This window comes from Microcaecilia unicolor, chromosome 4 (genome assembly GCF_901765095.1).
Source record: "Microcaecilia unicolor chromosome 4, aMicUni1.1, whole genome shotgun sequence".
NCBI lineage: Eukaryota > Metazoa > Chordata > Amphibia > Gymnophiona > Siphonopidae > Microcaecilia > Microcaecilia unicolor.
In genome coordinates this window covers 27,412,218-27,436,136 of record NC_044034.1, presented here as the reverse complement: position 1 = coordinate 27,436,136, position 23,919 = coordinate 27,412,218, and the positions used below count along the sequence as shown (strand labels likewise).

The following is a 23,919-nucleotide window of genomic DNA, read 5'->3' as shown; positions in this document are numbered from 1 at the left end:
ATTGGTCCACTATCAGATGAAAACCCTGGCTGGATAGTTCCCCATTCTCCCGAATTCAAAGACTGCCTGCTGAAGAAGTCTGCCTCCACATTCAGTGACCCAGCGATGTGAGCTGCTGACAAGCAGAGAATATTTTTCTCTGACCAACTCATAAGGGAGGCCGCATCCACTACCATCGGACAGCTGAGGGTCCTGCCTTGCTTATTGATATAAGCCACTGCCTTTGCATTGTTAGAGAAAACTTGAACTGGGGCCCCTGCCAGAAAGGTAACAAAATCACATAAGACATTCTGCACTGCCCTGAGCTCCAGGTGATTTATTGATCTCTAAGACTCCTGTTCCATCCAGGTGCCCTATTCCAGATGGAACTTGTCATGAGCTCCATAACCTGACTTGTTGGCACCTGTCGTCACCACCTCTCACTGTGTTATTGGAAAGGGAGCTCCGATGGTCAAATTCCTGGGTGATAATCACCAATGCATACTCCATCTAGCAACCAGAATCCAAGGAAGATGAAGGTTGTACTTTCTTGCCACCAGAGACCAACAGCTGAGAAGAGATTCCTGTAATGGCTGCATATGAGCCCTTGCTCATGGCACTACTTCCATCGCTGCTGTCATTGACCCCAGAACCTGGACATAGTCCCAGACCCTAGGCCTGCCTTGACTGAGGAGAAGACAAACCTGTTGAACCAGCTTCAACTTCCTGCTCTCCATGAGGAAGTTCTTCTCTCTTGCTATGTCGAATAGAATGCCCAGATACTCCAGCATCTGTAATAGAGTTATTCTGCTCTTCTCAAAATTGATCAAGCAACCCAACAACTGCAGAAGATGGACAACCTTGTCCATGCCAGCACGTTGTCCAAATAGGACAACACATGAATGAGCCAGTCATCGAGATACGGGTGAACTCCGATTCTTTGACGCCGAAGGAATGCCGCCGCAACCACCACCACCACCATAACCTTAGCAAACATTCTTGGAGCCATGGCGAGACTTTGGAGGACGTGTGTAGCTCCCTGGTTTTCCAGAGTTGATAGAACTGAAGCAAACATTACTCAGAAATGAAAGAAACTGGAGGAAATATTCTGATTATTTCAACAATTAGGTTATAAAGAGTGCCTAGATGAGTACCAGAAGGCGACATATGCAGCTAAAAGACCTTATTTTGAGAAGGAAATTCAGGAGGCTGAGTCCTCCTCTAAAGATCTTTTTTTCTATAGCAAAACAACTTTCTGTGAAAAATGAAAAGAAGGTCTCTACATTTATTTCCAGTCAAAGATTGGAAATAATGGCCATTTTAATAATGGCTTATGGAGTGGCCTAATGGTTAGGGTGGTGGACTTTGGTCCTGAGGAACTGAGTTCGATTCCCACTTCAGGCACAGGCAGCTCCTTGTGACTCTGGGCAAGTCACTTAACCCTCCATTGCCCCATGTAAGCCCCATTGAGCCTGCCATGAGTGGGAAAGCGCGGGGTACAAATGTAACAAAAATAAAATAGATACTATTGGAGATTCTACATGGAATGTTGCTATTCCACTAGCAGATTCTACATGGAATGTTGCTATTCCACTAGCAACATTCCATGTAGAAGGCTGCGCAGGCTTCTGTTTCTGTGAGTCTGACGTCCTGCACGTATTTGAGTCTGACGTCCTGCACATACGTGCAGGACGTCAGACTCACAGAAGCGGAAGCCTGCGCGGCCACATTGGTGATCTGCAAGGGCCAACTTCTACATGGAATGTTGCTAGTGGAATAGCAACATTCCATGTAGAATCTCAAATAGTAGCAACAGTGGAGGAGTGGCCTAGTGGTTAGGGTGGTGGACTTTGGTCCTGAGGAACTGAGTTCCATTCCCACTTCAGGCACAGGCAGCTCTTTGTGACTCTGGGCAAGTCATTTAACCCTCCATTGCCCCAGGTACAAATAAGTACCTGTATACAATATGTAAGCTGCATTGAGCCTGCCATGAGTGGGAAAGCGCAGGGTACAAATGTAACAAAAATAAATAATAGAAAAGTGGAAAATATATTAATCTCCTTTGAAGCAGTTAATTTTCCATGAGTGACAGCAATTAATGATGAATCAGACATATGGTCGGAATTTTCCTTGGTTACTGGTAGACAGGGTAAATACCTACCACTAATTCACTTGATATATGTTTCCCTAAACTCTTGAAAGCCGTGAAAAAAAATTATCACCTTTTTAAAAATATTTATTTGGATTTTGCTCACACTTTTTTCAGTAGTAGCTCAAGGTGAGCTACATTCAGGTACATGTTGATTATCAATAGATCTTTGCAGGATGGCGTCTTTCCACAAAAATTTTAAAAGGTCCACTGTTAGACACCTTTTAAAGGATGAACTTGATAGGGCAGATACAGCCATTTATAGACCGGTGTCTTCTAATCTCTTCTTGCAAGGGGATGTGTTCTGGGATGGCCTGAAATCTGGACATTCAAGAGTGATTACTGAAGGGGAAGAAACATCCAAACATCCATGTCTAAAAAGAAAGATGTCCTTATTTAGACCTGTTTCAGGCACGTCCAGAGTAAAAAAAAAAAAAGTGTCCTGATTTGAGCAGCTGTCTACTGGAGGGATTAAGGCATGACACCTCCTTACATAAGTGTTGCCATACTGGGACGGACCGAAGGTCCATCAAGCCTAGTATCCTGTTTCCAACAGTGGCCAATCCAGGTCACAAGCACCTGGCAAGATCCCAAAACAGCACAATACATTTTATGCTGCTTATCCCAGAAATAAGCAGTGGATATCCCCAAGTCCATTTTAATAATGGCTTATGGACTTTTCTTTTAGGAAGCTATTCAAACCTTTTCTAAACCCTGCTATGCTAACTGCTTTTACCACCTTCTTTACCCCCCCCCCCCCCCCACAATGGCTGCTGTCCCCCTCCCTCTCCCCTGAAAATGAAACTAAAAGGGGATACCAGGCTCTATGACTGTTTTCAGGTATTATAGATATTCTTAACAAAGCAGAAAGCTAGTTTGAGGAGTACCTTAGTGGTTAGTGCAGGGGATTGTAAACCATAAGACTCGGGTTCAAATCCTATTTCAGGTTTTTTTTTTTGTAAACCCTCCAGAAACAGAAATATATCTACTGTACCTAAATATATAAGCCACCTGCAAGCCTAAAGGATACAAAAGTGGTGTACATTTGGGTACAGTAATGTAATCCTGGCTCTACCACAAACGTCCAGGCACCGAAGCCAGGGTCACAGCAAATGTTTTAGGTACTCACTGAGCTGGGCGCAGGCTGGGGCCAGACTTACTCCGGTAGGTCGTAGGGTTTTAAGACACATTTTATCTAGGTTTCTCTTTAGTCCAGGAGCAAATGAATTTCACTCTCACTCAAAGAATAACTCCAGTTCAGGTTTTATGAAATAAACTCAAATTTTACTTGAAATGCTGCAACAGGCAGTTAATCCAATTCCATATTCACTGGAAACAAACAGTTCTTTCAGTATCAACGAGTCAATTTGTATCCCAAACAGATAACTTGCTCAAAGAAAAAGGTGAATTGCCAGTTCAAGACTTTTGGTGTAATTTAACAATCCTGTTTATAAATCCTAAGATGTTCACATATATACCACTCCTCCAGTCCAGATACCCATCCCTCTGGGCAGAATAATCCTCCAGTCTAGATATCCATCCCTTTGGGAAGAATAATCCAAGGCTGTGCTTGCAGCACTTTTGCGACAAGCTGTCTCCACTTAGGACCAGACCTCCCCTGTCTGTCCTCCCCAAAGGTGCATTTCTTCTCTTAGCTGCTGCCTTTGGTACCGAACAGGCTCTTTCCTGTTCTGCTCCAGGGCTGGGTTAACCCATCTATCCTTCACGCTTCACAGTTATTGCTTTAGTTGGCAAAATCCTCCTCTTAATCCAGCCTTAGGATATTGGGCCTATCCAGGACACCCCCCTCTCCTCAAAGGTCCTGGCGGAAGTAGACGCAACCAAAGACCATGTGCCCAAATGAAAATAAGAAGCAAAATAAGCACTGACATGTCAGATGATAAAGAAGGCTAAAAGAGAATATGAAGAGAAACTTGCCACAGAGGCTAAAACTCATAGTAACATCTTTTTCAGGTACATCAGAAGCAGAAAGCCTGCAAGGGAATCCCTGGGACTGTTAGATCTTGACGGAGCAAAAAGAGCACTCAAGGAGAACAAGGCCATAGCAGAGAAACTGAATTAATTCTGTGCTTTGGCCTTTATGGAAGAAGATCTAAGAAAGAAAGCTCAGTGAACCTAGAAGATGTACTGAGCCAAATTGACAAATTAGAGTAGAAAATCACCTGGACCAGGTGGCATACATCCAAAGGTACTCAAAGAACTCAAGTATAAAATTGCTGATCTGCTGTTAGTATTATGTAACCTGTCATTAAAATCATCTGTAGTACCTGAAGACTGGAGGGGGGGGGGGGGGCAATGTACGTAATGCCGATTTTTTTAAAGGGTTCCAGGGGTGATCTGGAAAATTACAGACTGGTAAGCCTGATGTCAGCACTGGGTAAAATAGTGGAAACTATTATAAAGAATAAAATTGCAGAACATATTAATAAACATATTTTAATGGGACAGAGTCAGCATGGGTTCAACCAAAGGCAGTCTTGCCTCACCAATTTGCTTCATTTCTTTGAAGGTGTGAATAAAAATGTGGATAAAAGTAAGCCAGTTGATGTAGTGTATCTATATTTTCAGAAAGCTTTTGACAAAGTTCCACATGAGAGACTCCTGAGCAAATTAGTCAAGGGATAGGAGGCAATGTTCTGGTGTGAATTAGGAACTGGTTATTGGACAGAAAACAGAAGGTAGGATTAAATGGTCATTTCTCTCAATGGAGGAGGGTGAATAGTGGAATGCCACAGGGATTGGTACTATTTAACATATTTATAAATGATCTGGAAATCAGAACAATGAGTGAAGTGATTAAATTTGCGGATATTACAAAACTATTCAAGGTTGTTAAAACACATGCGGTCTTTGAAAAATTGCAAGGTGACCTTAGGAAATTGGAAGACTGGGCATCCAAATGGCAAATGAAACTTAATGTGGACAAATGCAAAGTGATGCACATCGGAAAGAATAATCAGAATCATAGTTACCTGATACTAGGGTCCACTTTGTGGGTCAGCACCCAAGAAAGAGATCTAGATATCGTTGTAGATAAAATGCCGAAATCTTCTGCCCAATGTGTGGCGGTGGCCAAAAAAGCAAACAGGATGCTAGGAATTATTAGGAAAGGGATAGTGAATAAGACCTAAAATACTATAATGCCTCTGTATTGCTCCATGGTGCGTCTTCACCTTGGGTATTGCATTCAGTTTTGGTCACCATATCGCATGAAAGATATAGTGGAATTAGAAAACGTTCAAAGAAGAGCAACCAAAGTGATAAAGGGGATGGAACTCCTCTCGTATGAGGAAAGGCTAAAGAGGTTAGGTTCTCTTCAGCTTGGAAAAGAGACGGATGAGAGGAGATATGATTGAGGTCTACAAAATTCTGAGTGGTGTAGAATGAGTAGAAATGAATCGATGTTTTACTTGTTCCAAAAATACATAGACTAGGGGACACTCAATGAAGTTACATGGAAATACTTTTAAAACAAATAGGAGGAAATATTTTTTCACTCAACGCATAGTTAAGCTCCGGAACTCTTTGCCGGAGGATGTAGTAACATTGGTTAGCGTATCTGGGTTTAAAAAAAGGTTTGGACAAGTTTCTGGAGGAAAAGTACATAGTTTGCTATTGAGACAGATATGGGAAAGCTACTGCATCCCCTGGGATTGGTAGCATGGAATGTTGCCACTATTTGGGTTTCTGCCAGGTACTTGTGACCAGGCTTGGTCACTGTTAGAAACAGGATATTGGGCTAGATGGACCATTGGTCTGACCCAGTATGGCTATTCTTATGTTACCAATATCTTTGGCAACCCTTTTTCTTATATCTTCTTAGGAACCTTCAATTCTAAACTCACAGTCATGTCAGGGTCCTATAGCCAATTAATTACATCATCTTTAGCTCCTACAGCATCAAAACACTTCTCATACTTCTTACTATTCGCCTCAGCGGTGCTCATAGCCAACTTTCATTGTAGTAAATTTAAAACAAATCGGAGAAAAATTTTCTTCACCCAACGTGTAATTAAACTCTGGAATTCATTGCCGGAAAATGTGGTGAAGGCGGTTAGCTTAGCAGAGTTTAAAAAGGGGTTGGACGGTTTCCTAAAGGACAAGTCCATAAACCGCTACTAAACGGACTTGGAAAAATCCAAAATCCCAGGAATAACATGTATAGAATGCTTGTACGTTTGGGAAGCTTGCCAGGTGCCCTTGGCCTGGATTGGCCGCTGTCGTGGACAAGATGCTGGGCTTGATGGACCCTTGGTCTTTTCCCAGTATGGCATTACTTATGTACTTATGCACTTATGTACAATGTTGGAACTATGTAAATGCCCCAAATTCTTCATAGGCGATTTATATCGCTTTAATTTTTTACCTTAATTTAATAATATAATTTAAACTTCCTTCAAAAAGTACTTATCTTAGCAATCAGATCCCCCAGTCCGATCAATTGCTAAGATAAGTACTTTTTGAAGAAAGTTTAAATTATATTATTAAATTAAGGTAAAAACATTAAAGCGATATAAATTGCCTATGAAGAATTTGGGGCATTTACATAGTTCCAACATTGAATGACAGTTGGCTATGAGCACCGCTGAGGCGAATAGTAAGAAGTATGAGAAGTGTTTTGATGCTGTAGGAGCTAAAGATGATATTCTTATGTTAAACACCAGACCCTTGTCATTCAAGAACCAAAAACATTTCCCTCAGCACTTTCCCTTTAACACTCCCCGTTGGGCTGGGCTTCTCACTCTCCCTTTCCAACTTGCTTTCCTCCCCCCAGCGACTCTGAAGGAGGGGGACTCTCATCAGTTTAGTATTTCCAGATAAAATGGGGAATTATATTAAGTATGTTGCCGTTTCCGGAGGGCTCAAAATTACAAAATAAAAGAGTTAAAGTGGGATTGAACCCGAGTCCCTTGGTTCACAGTCCAAAGCACTAACCACTAAGCTGCCTCTTTGCTCTACATGAACGTCTGTGTCCATTTTCCCTTGCTTTCCCCTGTTCATATTTTGGACTTAACAGTTTGTAAAACGGATGCTCATGCTGAGTGTTTCCACCATATGAGCGTTCATCTCACATGTATTTTCGAACAGGAAATCTTGACATATTTCCTGTTCAAAAATACATATGAGATCAGGGGCATAGCCAGACCTTGCGGTGGGAGGGGGCCAGAGCCCGAGGCGTGGGGGGCACATTTTGGTCCGCTGCCCCCCCCCCCCCGCCGCCGCCGCCTCACTGCCCTCCCCTTCATCGCCGCCTTGCCGCTCCCTGCTCAGTTTCACTAAAAGGAGCGTGCCAGACGTGAGGGGAACAGCGAGCAGGGCAGACAACGCAGCGGCGCCGAGTCCGGCGCTGGATGAAGGCTTCAGCTGGCGGAGGTTGGGGACCCCCACCAGCAAAACCAGGGGCCCAGAAGAAATTTGGGGGGCCCCAGGCCCCAAGTAGCTACGCTACTGTGTGAGATGGCTGTCCACTTAGGACGTCAATATTCTAACTTGGATGCCCTTTTCAAAATGCCCCTACACGTGTGCTTGAAGGAATACACCAGTTCTTCGTGAAAAATTCTCCAGTCTTATGAGACAACCAGTCAATATATTGGCATACAGTTGATCAGTGACAAAGTTTGTCCATTTCCAAGAGCAATAAATACTAGAATGTCAAAATTCCCAGAAATACAATATGGTGCATGAAATGCATGGCATACAACAAAATGTTATTTGCGTACATACGTAGATAAGGTGTTCACGATAACGAATGAGAAGGTTACGCAAAATTCCAGCCTCGTTCAGGTCTCCCAAGCGGATCATGTCCTCCACACCATGGATGGAGGTTGGGTGCATGGGCTTGATGTGGGTGGCATTCTGAGGGGATATCCAGTGTTCCTGTTTGGAAAACAAACATTGCAATACTATAGGTACAGTTCAAAGAATAAATGTTCATCATCACAGTCTTAACTGCTTTACAGTGGAATTCACAGCCGTTCACTATCCTCTCATTCCTGGCTAATAACGATGGGCCTAACATTATTATCCCCAAATATTCAATACTGGGCTATGACCAGGCTCTGGCATTGAGTATCCAGGGTGTATATAGCCAGTCAAAACTTAGCAGGTTAAGTGTGATACGCAACACTTGACCAGCTAAGAATTGCATAACAGTGTTTTTTGCGGTCCTATTTATGTGGTTATCTTAGCCGGTTAAGGGGTCCTTTTTTTACTAAGGCACCTAGGTGCCTATGCACATCCAATGCGTGTTAAATTGGAATTACATCCCGGCTACCGCGTGCCTCGGCTGGTAATTCCATTTTTTATGCGCGTCTGATACGCATGGCAGAAACTATTTTCTACTACGTGGCGCTAAGCGGGCCACCGAAAACCCACTACCCCCAAATGTACACCACTACTATAGCCCTTACGGGTGAAGGGGGGCACCTATATGTGGGTACAGTGGGTTTCTGGTGAGTTTTGGAGGGCTCACAGTTTCCTCCACAAGTGGAACAGGCAGGGGGAGGTAGGAGGCTGGATCCACCTTTCTGCACCCACCACTAGACTACTCCAGGGTCCTGCATGTTGTTCTAACGAACCTGAGTATAACATCTGAGGCTGGCACAGAGGCTGCCAAGTAATGTTTTTCATCACATTTTGGGGTGGGGGGTGGGAGGAGGTCATCTGGTTATTTAGGGCACCTTTTTGTGCCTTATTCGTTATAAAAAAACCAGGTCTAGCTCAAAATGACTTAGTTTTAGTCCTGGATGGTTTTGTTTTCTTCCATTATGGCTGAAAAACGTCTAAGTCTCAGGAATGTCCAAGTCCCACCCTGAACACGCCCCTGATATGTCCCCTTGAGAATTGGACGCACTTCAAAGAAAAACATCTCAAAATAGATTTCGAAAATGCTGATTTGGACGTTTTTGTGAGATAAACATCCAAATGCTGCTTTATGCCACTTTTTAGACGCTTTTCTGTTTTGAAAATGAGCCCATATTATAATGTAAACTATTGTTCCGAGACTGTAAATTACACATGCCCATGACAAATTTAGGTGCCCACCGTTATGTCAGGTCTATCACTGGTGTAACGATGGGCGCGTAACATTGATATCAGGTTATGTTTAAATTCTATCATGGAATCTGGGTGGCCAGATGCCATTACTGCTACTAATCATTTCTTTATCGCTACTAGATGTACGCAGCGCTCCCCATCTAATTCTCGCTTTGAAAGCTTATCTTTTAAAGACGGAGAAGATTTTCTTTGCATACATTGCCTTCATCGTCCAGCACTTGGATCTGTCCAGAGTCACAGAGCTTAACCACTGCACCAACAGGAACGTCAAACTCCCGACCAGTCTTGAGATCCAGCCAAACATAGTCCCCCTGGAATGTAACAAGAAAGCGAATTAATACTTTTATGGGGCAATTCTGTAGGCGTCCGGTATACATTTAGAATAAAGCCATTTACGTGTGCTTAAAAACAAATCTACCTATGTGGTAACGGCAGTTAGCGTATCAGGGTTTTAAAAAGGTTTAGACAAGTTCCTGGAGGAAAAATGCATAGTCTGTTATTGAGATAGACATGGGGGAAGCCACTGCTTGCCCTGGGATTGGTAGCATGGAATGGTGCTACTAGCTGGGATTCTACCAGGTACTTGTGACCTGGATTGGCCACTGCTGGAAACAGGATACTGGGCTTGATGGTCTGACCCAGTATAGCTTTTCTTATGTTCTTATGATATTTTGTAAATACCTGCTTAACTTACACAGCGTGTACTTGCATAGGGGGGGGGGGGGGCACACACAATGGCAAAGCTTGGGTTCAGCAAGGGTGGGGCTCAAACGTATGCATGTAATTTATAGAATACTTTAAATTACGTGCATATCAATGAGATTTAGGGGCATGCATTTATACTAGCTCTATGGCTGCTGTCATGTTTTAGGCACTTATATACATTGTTAGTCTAGTATTCTCTAAAAGGAATATAGGTGCTTATATATATTTATAGAATAGGCTCCTACCATGCCCCCTGTTACAGAATCGCCCTGTTACTGCTCTTGAAATTGATTAAATACTATGGCACTCATTTTCCATTGTTATATTCCTAAATGATACTCTGAGTTTGTCTCGCTTAACTCCTCACAATGTAATCCATAACCGAGTAGTAACAAACTGTATTTCTATCACTCACAACTTATTGTAAGCCACACTGAGCCCGCAAAAAGGTGGGAAAATGTGGGATACAAATGCAATAAAATAAATAAATAAATAAATAAAATAAATTGAAGGGAGAAAAATGTTTCAAAAGCAACACAAAGTGGCAGATGGACATTTTTCTTGCAAAAACATCCAAGTCACGATTTTCAAAACTCAGAATTGGGACACTTTACTCTGCAGTTCAGAAATCACAAGGGGGTGCGCGTTGGGAGTCATGTTTTGGGCGAGACTTGGGGCGGTCTCATAATCTGGATGTTTTTCACCAATAATGCTACAGAAAAAAACATCCAGGACAAAAAAAGTAGCATGTGTTTATCTAGACCTGTTTCAGTCGCAACTAAGTCATAACAATGTCCCCTAACTGACCACTGGAAGGATCAAGACATGCCCCCCTCCCTTAATCCCGCAGTGGTCGCTGACCCTCTCCCACCCCTGAAAGCTCTATGACAGCTCCAGATATTATGGTCATTCCTAAGAAAGCAGGAAGCAAGTGTCTTACTTCTATGTTTGTGCAGCGCTGCGTACGCCTTGTAGCGCTATAGAAATGCTAAATAGTAGTAGTAAGTGGATGGAGTAGCCTAGTGGTCAGTGCAGTGGACAATGAATAACAGGACTCAGGTTCAATTCCTACTTTACCTCTTTCATTTCAGTACAAATATGTGAGTCCTCCTGGAACAAAGAAATACTTCCTGTACCTAAATATATAAGTGACCTGCAAGCCTGAGGGCTATTGTAGTGGTGGACCTTTAGGTACAGTAGATTTTCTCTGTTCCTGGAGGGCTCACCATACAAAATGAAGGAGTTTGGGTAGGATTTATACATGGGTCCCTTTATGTGAAGTCCATTGCACTGACCACTAGACTACCCTTCTGCACTGCTGGCATGTCTGTGTGGCCAGTTCACTAGGAATGCTGCCAGACATCCCTATGGCTTGTTTTTTCTATGTTTTCCCTTTAGACTTTTATTTCTTTCGAAAATGGTACTTACAGATGGATGTCTTGAGCATACAAACGTCTAGCTCAAAGCCATAACTGAACCAGAAATATTGACATTTTTCTGGTTTAGTTATGCTGTGAGCTATACATTTCTTTGAGATGTTTTTGGCAGAGTTGACAAGTGGCCTAGTGGTTAGAGCACCAGTCTTGCAATCCAGAGGTGGCCGGTTCAAATCCCACTGCTGCTCCTTGTGATCTTGGGCAAGTCACTTAACCCTCCATTGCCTCAGGTACAAACTTAGATTGTGAGCCCTCCTGGGACAGAGAAATATCCAGAGTACCTGAATGTAACTCACCTTGAGCTACAACTGAAAAAGGTGTGAGCAAAATCTAAATAAATAAATAAAATGTCTCAATTCAGACTTAGATTTCATATCGAAAATGCCCTTCCAACAGGGTATGGAGCTTTAATATACAAGACTCATCCTGAATTGTTTCTTCAAATCAATTCATTCTTCTTCTATTACATGGCACTGGAAAATACCAAAATTTGGAATAACAGAATGATAACTGATGCCTTATTCGACTACAATATCACCTTGTATTTGTTTCTCTACCAGACTTGGCAAACGCCTTTACGGTACTATGTAAGCCACATTGAGCCTGCAAAGAGGTGGGAAAATGTGGGATACAAATGCAACAAATAAATAAATAAATAAAACTTCATTCTGCTCCAGGAGACTTTGTCAGGCCACTGAACAACATCAGAGAAATATTTCAGTGACATTCAAGTGATGTTTTATATGAATCTTGAGTAGATTATCATAGGTTCAAAGACCTGCCTCTGTAAATATGCAAAGTGAATTGTGGAGTTTCTTTGATGGAATTTGGAATTTTAAAGCAAGCAAAGCTGCAAAAAAAAAAAAAAAAAAAAAATCAAGAAAGTAGATATTTTTGGGAACATTCTGCAAATCAGAAAAACCTCACTTTCACTGGAAATACTTTATACACTGTGATAACGTGAGCAAGGGTAAGCATGGAGCCAGGACGAACTGGAGCCACACAACAGATGAAGGTAAAGGAAATACTATTTATAAGTACTGGATAGGGATCCTGGTCCATTCACAGGTGGGGGAGAGAAAATACACACAAAAATGGTCCTTAGACATAACAAGATTCTGCATAGCCATGCGTACTGTCTCTCAGGACAGCAGTACACTTTAGTTGTCTCTGGCCTGGATCCCCAGAGTTATTAATGTAATCTCTAGCACTGGGTCAAAAATCCAAAATTACAAGGTTCCAAGTAGAACTTAACCTACCTGACTGTAGCAGTTGCAGTTCACACGTAGGTGATGGAAGCATATTCAGTTGGGCATCGCTGCTTCCCTTTGAACCTCCTTAATCTAGCTGGGCTTTTATACTTCCTGGACCATACCCTCCTGGCTCCACCCTTCCTGTGTCACTTCCCCCTTGGGCGGGTCTATTGGTTTTAAGGTGGCTAGGGGGGGCGTGGGCCCCCATAGATTTGGCCCTGGGCCTCCCTGCCGACGACCCTCTTAACCCCCCCTCCCGCCGTCGCTGTGGGCTACCTTTGCTGGCGGGGGACCCCAATCTGATGAGACATTCCTGCCTGCAAGCAGACATGGGAAAAGAACAATTACAATAAACAAGAAAATGTGGTCTAGCAACTTGAAGGGAGACAGATGATGTTGAGGGAAGGCAGAATGATCTCTGGGGAAGATGATTTGTTAAACCTATGTGGGGCATTGTTTGAAATAAAGGATATATAAACAGTTGAAGCACAGAATTACTTCAGAGAGTCAGCAGGCAGATAATACTTACGTATAGCAGCAGCTGTTCTCCCATGAGAAACTAAATGATTATATCTGTACCTTTATAGATCTGTATTTTGGTAAGTAAATAAACAATTGACTTTCTCATATGCATGTAGCCCTGGCTTCTTTTATCTCCCAAATTGTGTATGGCTGGTACATGCTAATTTGGTAAGGGGTAGTAAAGTGAAGCTGTAAACTGCTTATTTCTAACCAGAATATAAATACTCAAATGAATGAATAAATGTTATTGGAAGGTTACAGATTTTTCAATGGGCCTATTTAGCAAAATGTGAAGTTACTCTGTGGTAATAACCAAAGAAAACCCATGGTAGTAGCAAAACCTCTGCATTAGCTGTCGGAGAAATTCGGGGATGACAACCGTGCAGTTAATGCAGAGAAAAAGTCACAAATGTGCATTAACAATACAGCTGATAAGGCACAGTGCAATTAGGTACAGTTCTTGAGGTGACTAATTGCTCCAGGTTAACAGTTAACACACTGTACCAGTTTCTGTGTTAACTGTGAGATGCAGTCTGTATCCATTCCCCATCCCAAAGACCAGAGAACACTCAATGAAATTACATGGAAATACTTTTAAAACAAATAGGAGGATTTTTTTCACTCAAAGAATAGTTAAGCTCTTGAACTCATTGCTGAAGGATGTGGTAACATCAGTTAGCGCATCTAGCATAGGCACCCGGTATAAGAGGCTTGGGGAGGCTAAGCCTCCCCAGCCGCAAGCCCCAAGCGTCTCTCTCTCTCTCAGTCATCTATCATATCTCGTGGTGTTAGAGCAGCAGTGAAAAGCATTGAAGGCTGCTGGGCTCCATGCTTTGTTTTGCCTTCTCTCTCAGCTCTGGCCCGTCCTTATTTCCTGTTTACGCAAGGGCGGGCCAGAGCTGAGAGAGAGAGAGAGAGAGAGAAGGCAAAACAAGTAAACCACAGAGCCCAGAAGCCTGCAATGCTTTTCACTGCTGCTCTAACACCACGAGGTATGATAGATGACGTTTAAAATTTGGAGGAAGCCTGGAACTCGAAGGGAGTGAGGGAGGGGGGACCCTGGAACTGTCTTGTGAGGGAGGGAGGGAGGGATGGAGGGGGGACCCTGGAACTGTCTTGTGAGGGAGGGGGAGGGGGACCCTGGAACTGTCTGTGATGGAGGGAGGGAGGGAGGGAGGGGGAACCCTGGAACTGTCTGTGATGGAGGGAGGGAGGGGGAACCCTGGAACTGTCTGTGAGGGAGGGAATGGGGACCCTGGACCTGTTGGGGAGGGAGGGGGGACCCTGGAACTGTCTATAAGGGAGGGGGACCCTGGAACTGTCTGTGATGAGTCTGACTTCTTGAGGTAACTTTCCAGTTCAGTATTTTGCCTTCATATGTGTTGTGTCATGTGTTTTTCATGTGTGATCAAGATGCAGTATTCTGCTAGCGTGTAGTATTTGCAGCCCTTTTTGTTTTGTTTCACTAGGTTGTGTACTGGTGTTTTAGAGCCAGGTGTAATTACAGTGCTGCCTTTCCACGCATAAGGTTGTAGCTCATCCTGTCCTTGGAATTAGTGCTGTTATGGTTTGGTAAGGTTATGAGTGTGTTTTTGCACAAGTTTGTGTATAGTGTTTTGCAGTGGAGAGATTGTGTGTTGGCCTTACTGAGGTGGCACCAAAACATCAGAAAGGGTGTAGAGCCTAAATCATGACACACTACCTCTTGAGGGATCTACATATGGTCGTTAATAAAAGGAGCTCATTGTGAACACTAGCCACCCTAAAAGGGTGTTTTTTGGCTCTACACGTATCATGATATTATGATCCCTTGTTTCATATTGTTGACGGTCTGCATTTTCCGTATGGTGGTATATTGGTGTATTAGGTTCTGCCCAGTGTAATATTTATGGTACAGTAAGGTTATGAGTGTGTTTTTGCACAAAGTTGTGCATAGTGTTTTGCAGTTGAGCGATTGTGCTTAGAATATGCTTTGAGCCAATATCTTCCACCTTGAATATTCAAGATGTTTTATCATATAATATAGTTATACTAGCCGTTGAGCCCGTAAAAACGGGCTGGTATTGAGGTTTTCCTCCCCCCGCGGTCACCACCGCTCCCCTCCCCCCCCCCCTCGAAGTCGCCGCCACCCCTCCACCTGGCCCGGGCCCTCTCTTCACTTCTGAACTTACACATCCATTCGCCGAACGCAGCAACGCACATCAGCTGAGCTGCCCCTTCCTTCTCTGCCTGTGTGTGTCCCGCCCTCGCTGACGTTACGTCACAGGAGGGCGGGGCCACAGGCAAAGAAGGAAGGGCTCACTGCAGCTCAGCTGATGTGCGTTGCTGCGTTCGGCGAATGGATGTGTAAGTTCAGAAGGGAAGAGAGGGCCCGGGCCGGGTGGAGGGGTGGCGGCGGCGACTCCGAGTGGGGGGGGGGGGGAGCGGTAGCAACCTCGGCGGCGCAGTTTCCCTCTCTGTCCCGCCCCCCCCCCGTCATCACGTATTGACGCGGGGGCGGGACAGAGAGGGAAGTCTCTACTGCGCATTTGCGAGTGAGTCGGTCACTCGCCATTTATATGTTTGATGTGGATCACTAATGTTACAATCATCAATAGACAAATATCAAGCACAATTACTGGATTTAATGTTACATCAAGCCCTTAGAACACTTTTCTTTTGTTGGAAAGATCTTGACAAAGTAACTTATTTATCATGGTGGAATTCTGTGTGTATTTTAGCTAAATATGAATATGCTGCGGCTGAAAAACATAACTCACTTGTTAAGTACAACAAAATATGGTCTCCTTTACTAAACTCACTACATAATAACCTTTGTCAGAATTGAAATTATGTATTACTCCTGTGACTTATGATTATGATCTGTTATCGAAATAATCCCTGACTTGCCCTAACTTGAACATGTATGCTGATGCTTGTTACTGTTAACTTGTTAAGCTGGCTAATTGCTTTATTTTAGCCATTTGTTATCATTTATAAAACACAATAAAAATATTGGAACTAAAAAAGAATATGCTTTGAGCAACCACTTTATTCTTTGACATATGATACATATCTAATATCTAAATTCAATAAAAGGTATTAATTGTGATTATTTTATTTTTACTTATTTTTTTTTCTGTGTGTTGTCAGACAATTATGGATGTAAGCCCTGCCCCTGGCCCCACCTCTAACCCCACCCCTTTAGCCTCCCCAGACAATTGGGCCACCGACCGCCTATGGCCATCTAGGGTAAAAAAAAAAAAGTTTGGACAAGTTCCTGGAGGAAAAGTTCATAGTCTGCTATTGAAACAGACATGAGGAAGCCACTGCTTGCCTGGGGATTGGTAGCATGGAATCTTGCTACTCTTTGAGGTTCCAGAATCTTGTTATTGTTTGGGATTCTGGAATCTTGCTACTCTTTGGGTTTCTGCCAGGTACTTGTGACCTGGATTGGCCACTGTTTGAAGCAGGATACTGGACTAGATGCACCATTGGTCTGACCCAGTATGGCTATTCTTATGTTCTTCCCATATGATAGCAGTTAGCACAATGCTATATTGTTAGCATGCACTAAACGTCACATCAAACAGCTAATACTATTCAGTAAATAGGCCCCTTTATGTATTCAGTATTGCCTCTATGCAAGATTGTTGTCATAAGTACATAAGTAATGCCACACTGGGAAAAGACAAAGGGTCCATCGAACCCAGTATCCTGTCCACTGACAGCGGCCAATCCAGGCCAAGGGCACCTGGCAAGCTTCCCAAACGTACAAACATTCTATTACTCTGTTTAATTCAAGGATTCTCATCCCAGCCCTCGGTACACACCCAGCCAATCAGGTTTTCAGAATACTCACAATGAATATGCATGAGATAAATTTGCATGGACTTGCCCCATCGCATGCAGATCTCTCTCATGCATATTTATTACGGATATCCTGAAAACCTGACTGACTGGGTGTGTCCCGAGGACTGGGTTGAGAACTCCTGGTTTAATCTAGAATAAGATGATTAAAAAAAAGTTTTATCGCGGTATCAGTAGGCATTAATATCACTAAGTTGATAAATATCACTTTTGTGAAAACATGGTGAACTGGGGTTGCATGTACACATTCACCCCTACGTGTTATATTGACTAGGCTTACTTCTGGATTAAGCTGAATTCTAAGCAGATCAAGTTCTTTCAGCTCCTGACACCTGCAAGTCGTCTGTTGTTTGAGGATTTAAAGACACAGGAAATGAATTTTCATTGAGCAGAAATCTGAGCGTTCAAAATGGTGTTTAATAAATTAAACGAAACAGGTATTAACCCAGAATGTGTATAGCAGCAGCACACATGCAACCCAAAGGTCTCCTGTTAATAACGTAGCACACAACAGTTCAGAACTGATTTTGAAATGAAAGAAAAAACATAACCCATGGGGCCTGTATCTCACCGGTAAAAGGGTGTGCGGCTTCAAGACTTGGTTGACATTCCGCAGCAATGCCCACTTGCCCTGGTCCTTCTGTAATTCATCCTCTACACCACGTCGCTTATACATGATGCAGTTACCTTCTTTCCGTGTTCCCAGAAACGTGTTCCGTTACCAAGACTTTCAAACAGGCTTTGACCATATTCTTCAAGAAGGCAAGAATCAAAAGACCAAATCTCAGAAAAGAATACCCAAGGTTTTTTTTTTTTTTTTATGCTCCTGTGTTGTTTGCGGCAATCACTTCTTTTGTAGGAAAAAAGGCATTAGGTTACCACCGACTCTGTGGGTGCTTGAGCACCCCCAATATTGAGAAAATTCACTGTGTGTGTCCAAGGAAGGGTTATTTCCACTTGTCTTAGCACCCCCAATAATTTCGAAAAGTTGGCTCCTATGGCTCAGGATGAAGAGCGCCTGTCTTTGAAGGTTGTGTACGTAACCAACTTCACTGTTCACTTGAATCACCAGAAGCCGTCACGTGCCGTATTGGTGGTTGAAATTCAAACTGTATTCTCTTTAAGGACCTGTCATATCCAAAGAACCTTCAGCAACCAGTAGAACTAGAAAGCTATGGAGTCAACAAAAGCACAAGCACGTTCGTTCACTTCGGGTCTTTTAAAGTGTTTGGCAAATTCCACAAATGTCTTCTTAGAACTCAAGAGAGCAATTTCTGCTCTTCTCAGTAAAGAACAAAAAGTCATTAACAGCCTGATCTCACCTTGTCTTCAGCAGCCGAGTCCTCTCAGGTACTTATTAATCTGCAGACGAAAGTCAGTCCTGTGTAGCACATGGCTTTTGATTAACCTAAAGCCTTTACAGCCAAGACAGCCAACACTCACTTGGAATTCAAAACCTACAAACGTCTGCATTTTTTTTTTTAAACAGAAGTAGAAAACAGATAACCCAGTTTCATGGCAACTGAATTTTAAATAATTGATCAATTCCTCGCCTTTCTTGATTATTATTTATTCAGCTTTCAGGTTTAGAGAGATCAATAGTATAGTATAGTATACTGGCTGGATAGTGGGGTTAGTTGAACTGGACACATCCCAGTTTAGATGACTTCATCAAAGCTATTATTATTGTCAGGATACACCATTATGAATTAAAGACTTGAAGTTTTACAGCTAACTTGAACTTGCCAGGTCCAGTTCAGTCCTTAGGACCAGAGGGAATTTTAACTCCTAAATGCTACTCAGTTATATTAAGTTAGTCCCAGAAAAGGCATCACCTTTTATGTAAACATTCATTTATATATTTTTCTCTGTTAACTATATCAAGGTCACCGAGTGAGGGGGGGGGCAACCCTAATTGGCACTGATGACCAGTTGTTGGTGCTAATTGATGCTAACTGGTACGAACAACCAAGTTATTGGTGTTGACGCTAATTGGCATTGACTATCAGCTATTGGTGGTAATTGGTGTTGACGCTAATTGGCACTGAGTAATTGTTGATAATTGACACTAATTGGCAGTTACTGGTGATAATTAGCATATTGTTTCACCCGATAGCTAAAGGCCTGGAGTCTAAGGAACCAGCGCATGATACATTTGAGTCTTTATGTTGAGCCATCCATTGAAGGAGTTGATGGTCGGTGACCAGCAGGAAGTGTTGAACCAGCAAATATTGGAATGTTTCAAGGGCCCACTTGACAGCATCATTTTTCACCAATAAATGATTGTTAGTGCCAATTAGCAACTAATTTAGCAATTAAGTTACCCAAGGAACTGTAGGTATTCTATCATCTGTGTGTGCAATGTTGCACGCTAAGCATCAAATTGTGCACACAAGATTATAGAATAAGGCCTGGATTCTATAAACGGTGGCTAAAGTTGCGTTGGCAAATCACACTCGTAGTCAATTTGCTGCTAACAATCGATTATTGGTGTTAATTGGCCATAATTAGGATTTATGAACAGTATTCTAACGATCCACATGTAAACCCTAACACGTGTAAATTATGGGGGGGGGGGGGGGGGGTGGCTAAGGGCGTTCCAAAATTTTAGACATGAAAATACAGAATTCAGCTGAACCACGTCTAATTTAGGCGCTGGCATTTACACTGTTTATGTTCTACGTACTAGAAACATGATGGCAGATAAGAGCCGTATGGCCCATCCAGTCTGCTCAACCTCAGAAACCACTAACTCTTCCTTTCCCTAAGAGATCCCACATGCTGGTTCCACCCATTCTTAAATTCTGACACAGTCTTCGTCTCCACGACCTCCACAAGGATGCCAATCCACGCATCCACCATCCTTTCCATGAAAGAGTATTTTCTTAGATTCCTCCTAAGCCTATTTCCTCTTAACTTCATACTATGCCCCCTCATTCCCGAGTTTTCCTTCATTTGGGAAAGGCTCACCTCCTGTACATTAATGCCACTGAGGTATTTAAACGTCTCTATCATATCCCCTCTCTCCCGCCTCTTTTCCAGCGTATACATGTTGAGGTTCATGAGTCTGTCCCTATATATGTTTTATGACCGAGACTGCTGACCAGTTTTGTAGCCGCCCTCTGGACCGACTCCTTCCTGTTTATATCTTTCCATAAGTGCGGTCTCCAGAACTGCACCCAGCATTCTAAATGGGGTCTCACCAGAGACTTGTACAAGGGCACTATTACCTCTTGTTTCCTGCTGGTCATCCCTCTCCTTATGCACCCGAGCATCCTTCTGGCTTTGCGTGCCACCTTTTCTACCTGTTTGGCCACCTTAAGATCATCAGACACAATCACCTTCAAGTCCCGCTCTTCTTTCGTACATGCACCCTTTATAGAATAGCGCTCAGCATGTAAAATTTTCAGCACTGATTTATAGGCACCACTTACAGAATTTACCCCTAGGGGACTAACCCTCCCCCCCCCCCCCCCCCGGTTTACTAAGCTGCTCTAGCTGCTGCCGTGGGGCATTAGCGCATGACAGCCGCTAGCGCAGCATAGTAAACAGTGGGGTAAGTTGTTAAGTAAAAGTAGAGGATTTCTACAGTATTCTACTGCAGTGCTTCGCAAACCTGGTCCTGGGGGGGGGGGGGGGGGGGGGGGGGCTCCCTAGCCAAATAGATTTTCAGGATATCCACAATGAGTATTCATGAGAGAGATCTGCATGCACTGCCTTCACCACATGCAAATCTCTCTCATGAATATTCATTGTGGATATCATGAAAACCTGACTGGCTGGGGCAGCGGCATTCCTAGGGGGGGGGCGGTGGGTGCGGTCCGCCCCGGGTGCACGCCGCTGGGGGGGGGGGTGCCACGTGCCTGTCGGCTCCGCTCGTTCCGTGCTCCCTCTGCCCCAGAACAGGTTACTTCCTGTTCCGGGGCAGAGGGAGCATGGAACGAGCGAAGCCGACAGGCGCGCCGCACCCCCCCAGCAGGTAAAAATGCACCCAGGGGGGTGTCCTTTCGCTGGGGGGGGGGGGTGCATCGGTGATCCGTCCCGGGTGTCAGCCACCCTAGGAATGCCACTGGGCTGGGGAGGCCCCCCCCCCCCAAGACAGATTTGGGAACCATTGTTCCACTGTGTGTGTTGTTTGTTTACTGTTGGAGGGAAAGGGAAAGGTGTTATCCTAGATTTACATACTCACAGCTTACCAATCTTCCTAAATTCCATCTGGCACTCAGTTCCCAAGCCCTGAATCCCTGGTGTACAAATCCTAAGGAGAGCCAGGTGATGCCAGTAAGGAACCGTTGGAAGGCAGACTGAGGTCCCAGGGGTTACATTAGTGATAAAGAACTGTGGTTACATTACCAGCTTATCTTTATGCAGTGACTGTGGGTTTGAATGTTGTCCACTGAGTTTTCATATAACCTGCGGTCCATAATTCACAAACCATTAAACTGACTTTCAAAAAGCTTTCTAACCACAATGTATTTTTTATTGATTTTTAGTAAGAACGAAATTAAAACTTAAAATGATAGTAAACTTACTGTTGATGTGCAAACACAATATCATTTTACTGTTTTCGAATAAATCTACAAAAATATACAGGTCAGTATTCAGTCGCCGATGTTTGCAAGTTTTTCAACACTCGCTATGGTCAAAAGGTATCCAGATATTCAATCCCACTATCCAGATAGCGGCGTTGAATAAGTGGCAGAACTTATCCAGATAGTGCCAGGGTAGAGCCAGAGAATTCCCTGAAATTAGCTGGATAATGGCAATATTCAACCTGTTATCCAGATAACTTAGGACAGTCACTACCTGTTACTTCATAGGTCCCAGGAAGAAAGGTAAAATCTCTTTACTTCAGAGAACAAAGTCTTAACCATAGCCATGGCTGACAGGGCCCAAACAGAGTCTATAGCTTGTGACTGCCACACCCCCAAAACCACCTGGAAGGTTCTGCTCTCTCTCTCTCTCTCTCGGTTCCAAGGCCTGGCCTCAGCCAGACCTCAGAACAAGGATAACAAGTCTTCAAATCAAAAGTTGACTTACCTCAGCCAGGTCGTAGTAGCTAAACTCATGTCGTACAGGCAGTGGCGTTCAGACCCTAGCTGACACCCGGGGCGGATCGCCAATACGCCCCCCCCCCCAGTGAAATGACACCTCTCCCCTCCTTCCCCCCCCCGGGCGAAATGACCCCCCCCCCCGGGTGCACGCTGCTGGGGGGGGGGGGTGCCGCGGCACGCGCCTGTTGCCCTCTCTCCGAGAAAGTTCGCAATTCGCATGTGTTCACTGCTCCCTCTGAGTTTGCCCCGGAACAGAAAGTAACCTGTTCCGGGGCAGACTCAGAGGGAGCACTGAACACATGCGAATTGCGAACTTTCTCGGACTGAGATAGGGCAACAGGCATGCGCCGTGGCACCCCCCCCAGCGGCGTGCACCCGGGGCGGACCACCCCCACCACCCCCCCCCCCCTTGGTACGCCACTGCTACAGGTGTTTGATGGTTCTTCACCTCTTCCTTCCCCGGGCTTCCTTAACCCCACTCTGGCTCTGCCTTTTATACTTCCATGTTCCTGTCCTTTTGGCTCCACTCCTCCTGTCGCACTTTCTCCCTGGGCGGGACTAATAGTGTTAAGGTGGCTCAGACCAACTGAGGGACTTTTCTTAAGGATGAGGAGCAGTGTTCTACAAACCCTCTCACATACCCTTCCCCTCTGCTCAACCATGCCCGGTTGAACACCTGCCATTTACGTCAGATTTGCATGTTCTCGACCCACTTGATGTTTCACCCGATAGCTAAAGGGCTGAAGGCTAAGGAACCAGCGCTTGATATGTGCATTTGAGTCTTTATGCCAAGCCATCCACTGAAGGGATTGATGGTCGGTGACCAGCAGGAAATGTCACCCCAACAAATAATATTGGAACATTTCAAGGGCCCGCTTGACAGCTAGAGCTTCCTCTCAATTACTGCATATTATTTCTCTGTCGGGAACAGCTTCCAGCTAATGTATGCCACCTCTTTCCCGTCCACTTCCAGAATGGCCCCAAATCCAACCTCTGATGCATCGGTCTGCACGATGAAGGGCCGGTTGAAACCTGGGCTGACCAGCACTAACTCTGAACAAATAACCCTCTTCAGGGTTTGGAAGGCAACATCCAGCTCTTCAGCCAAGTGTATCTTCTCTGGAGCCTTCTTCTGCAGGAGGCGGGCTAGTGGTTCTGCTTTCTCAGCAAACCCTGGAATAAACTGGCAGTAATAACTAATGAGCCCAAGGAAGGCTCGTACTTGTTTCTTCGTCTGGGGTACTGGCATTTGGGTGATGATTACCTCTACCTTCCGGATCTGGGGTCTCACTTTTCCTCTCCCGACTGAGTATCCCAGGTATGGGACCTCTTATCCGCCCAAGAAGCATGTTTTTGGGTTCGCTATCAGTCCAGCGATCCGTAGGCTATCCAGTACTGCCTCTACCTAGATTAGATGCGTCCTCCAATCCTCACTATAAATGATGATGTCGTCTAAGGCAACTGTGTAACTGCCATGCAATTTAAGGAGGTGGTCCATGAGGTGCTGAAAAGTAGCTGGAGCTCCATTAAGGCCAACCAGTAACACTGTGAACTGGAACAAACCCTGGGGTGTTGAAAAGGCTGTCTTCTCCTTGGCAGCCAAGGTGAGGGATATCTGCCAATATCCCTTGGTTAGGTCCAAGGTTGAAATGAATCATGCCCCTCCCAGCTGCTCAATGAGTTCATCCATTCTTGGCATTGGATAGGCCTGTAGTTTAGAGACCGTGTTCATCTTCCAAAAATCAATACAAAACTGGATGCTCCCATCCGGCTTTGGTACTAGCACAATAGGAGATGACCTATTGTGGTTGACTCCTCAATGACACCCAGTTTCAGCATTTCAGCGACCTCTTTCTCTGCTTCTGGGCTTCTTGAATCTGATAGGAATGTTGCCG

The 23,919-nt window shown here is 44.1% G+C and overlaps 1 protein-coding gene across 3 annotated transcripts in view; it reads right to left on the bottom strand.

Annotated features, from left to right (window-relative positions):
- Window positions 1-23,919, bottom strand: part of MYO7A (myosin VIIA) — a 324,978-nt gene that overhangs the window by 236,948 nt on the left and 64,111 nt on the right. For 2 of the 3 annotated variants that reach the window (XM_030200066.1, XM_030200067.1), the window contains exons 1-3: window positions 17,542-17,713; window positions 9,403-9,516; window positions 7,874-8,026 (exon numbers count right to left, since the gene is read on the bottom strand). In XM_030200066.1, the coding sequence (XP_030055926.1) occupies window positions 7,874-8,026; window positions 9,403-9,516; window positions 17,542-17,646 (372 nt within the window). In that variant the 5' untranslated portion in view covers window positions 17,647-17,713. Of the gene's footprint in view, window positions 1-7,873; window positions 8,027-9,402; window positions 9,517-17,541; window positions 17,714-23,919 lie in introns of those variants that run through there. The other variant, XM_030200068.1, reaches the window with a different exon arrangement.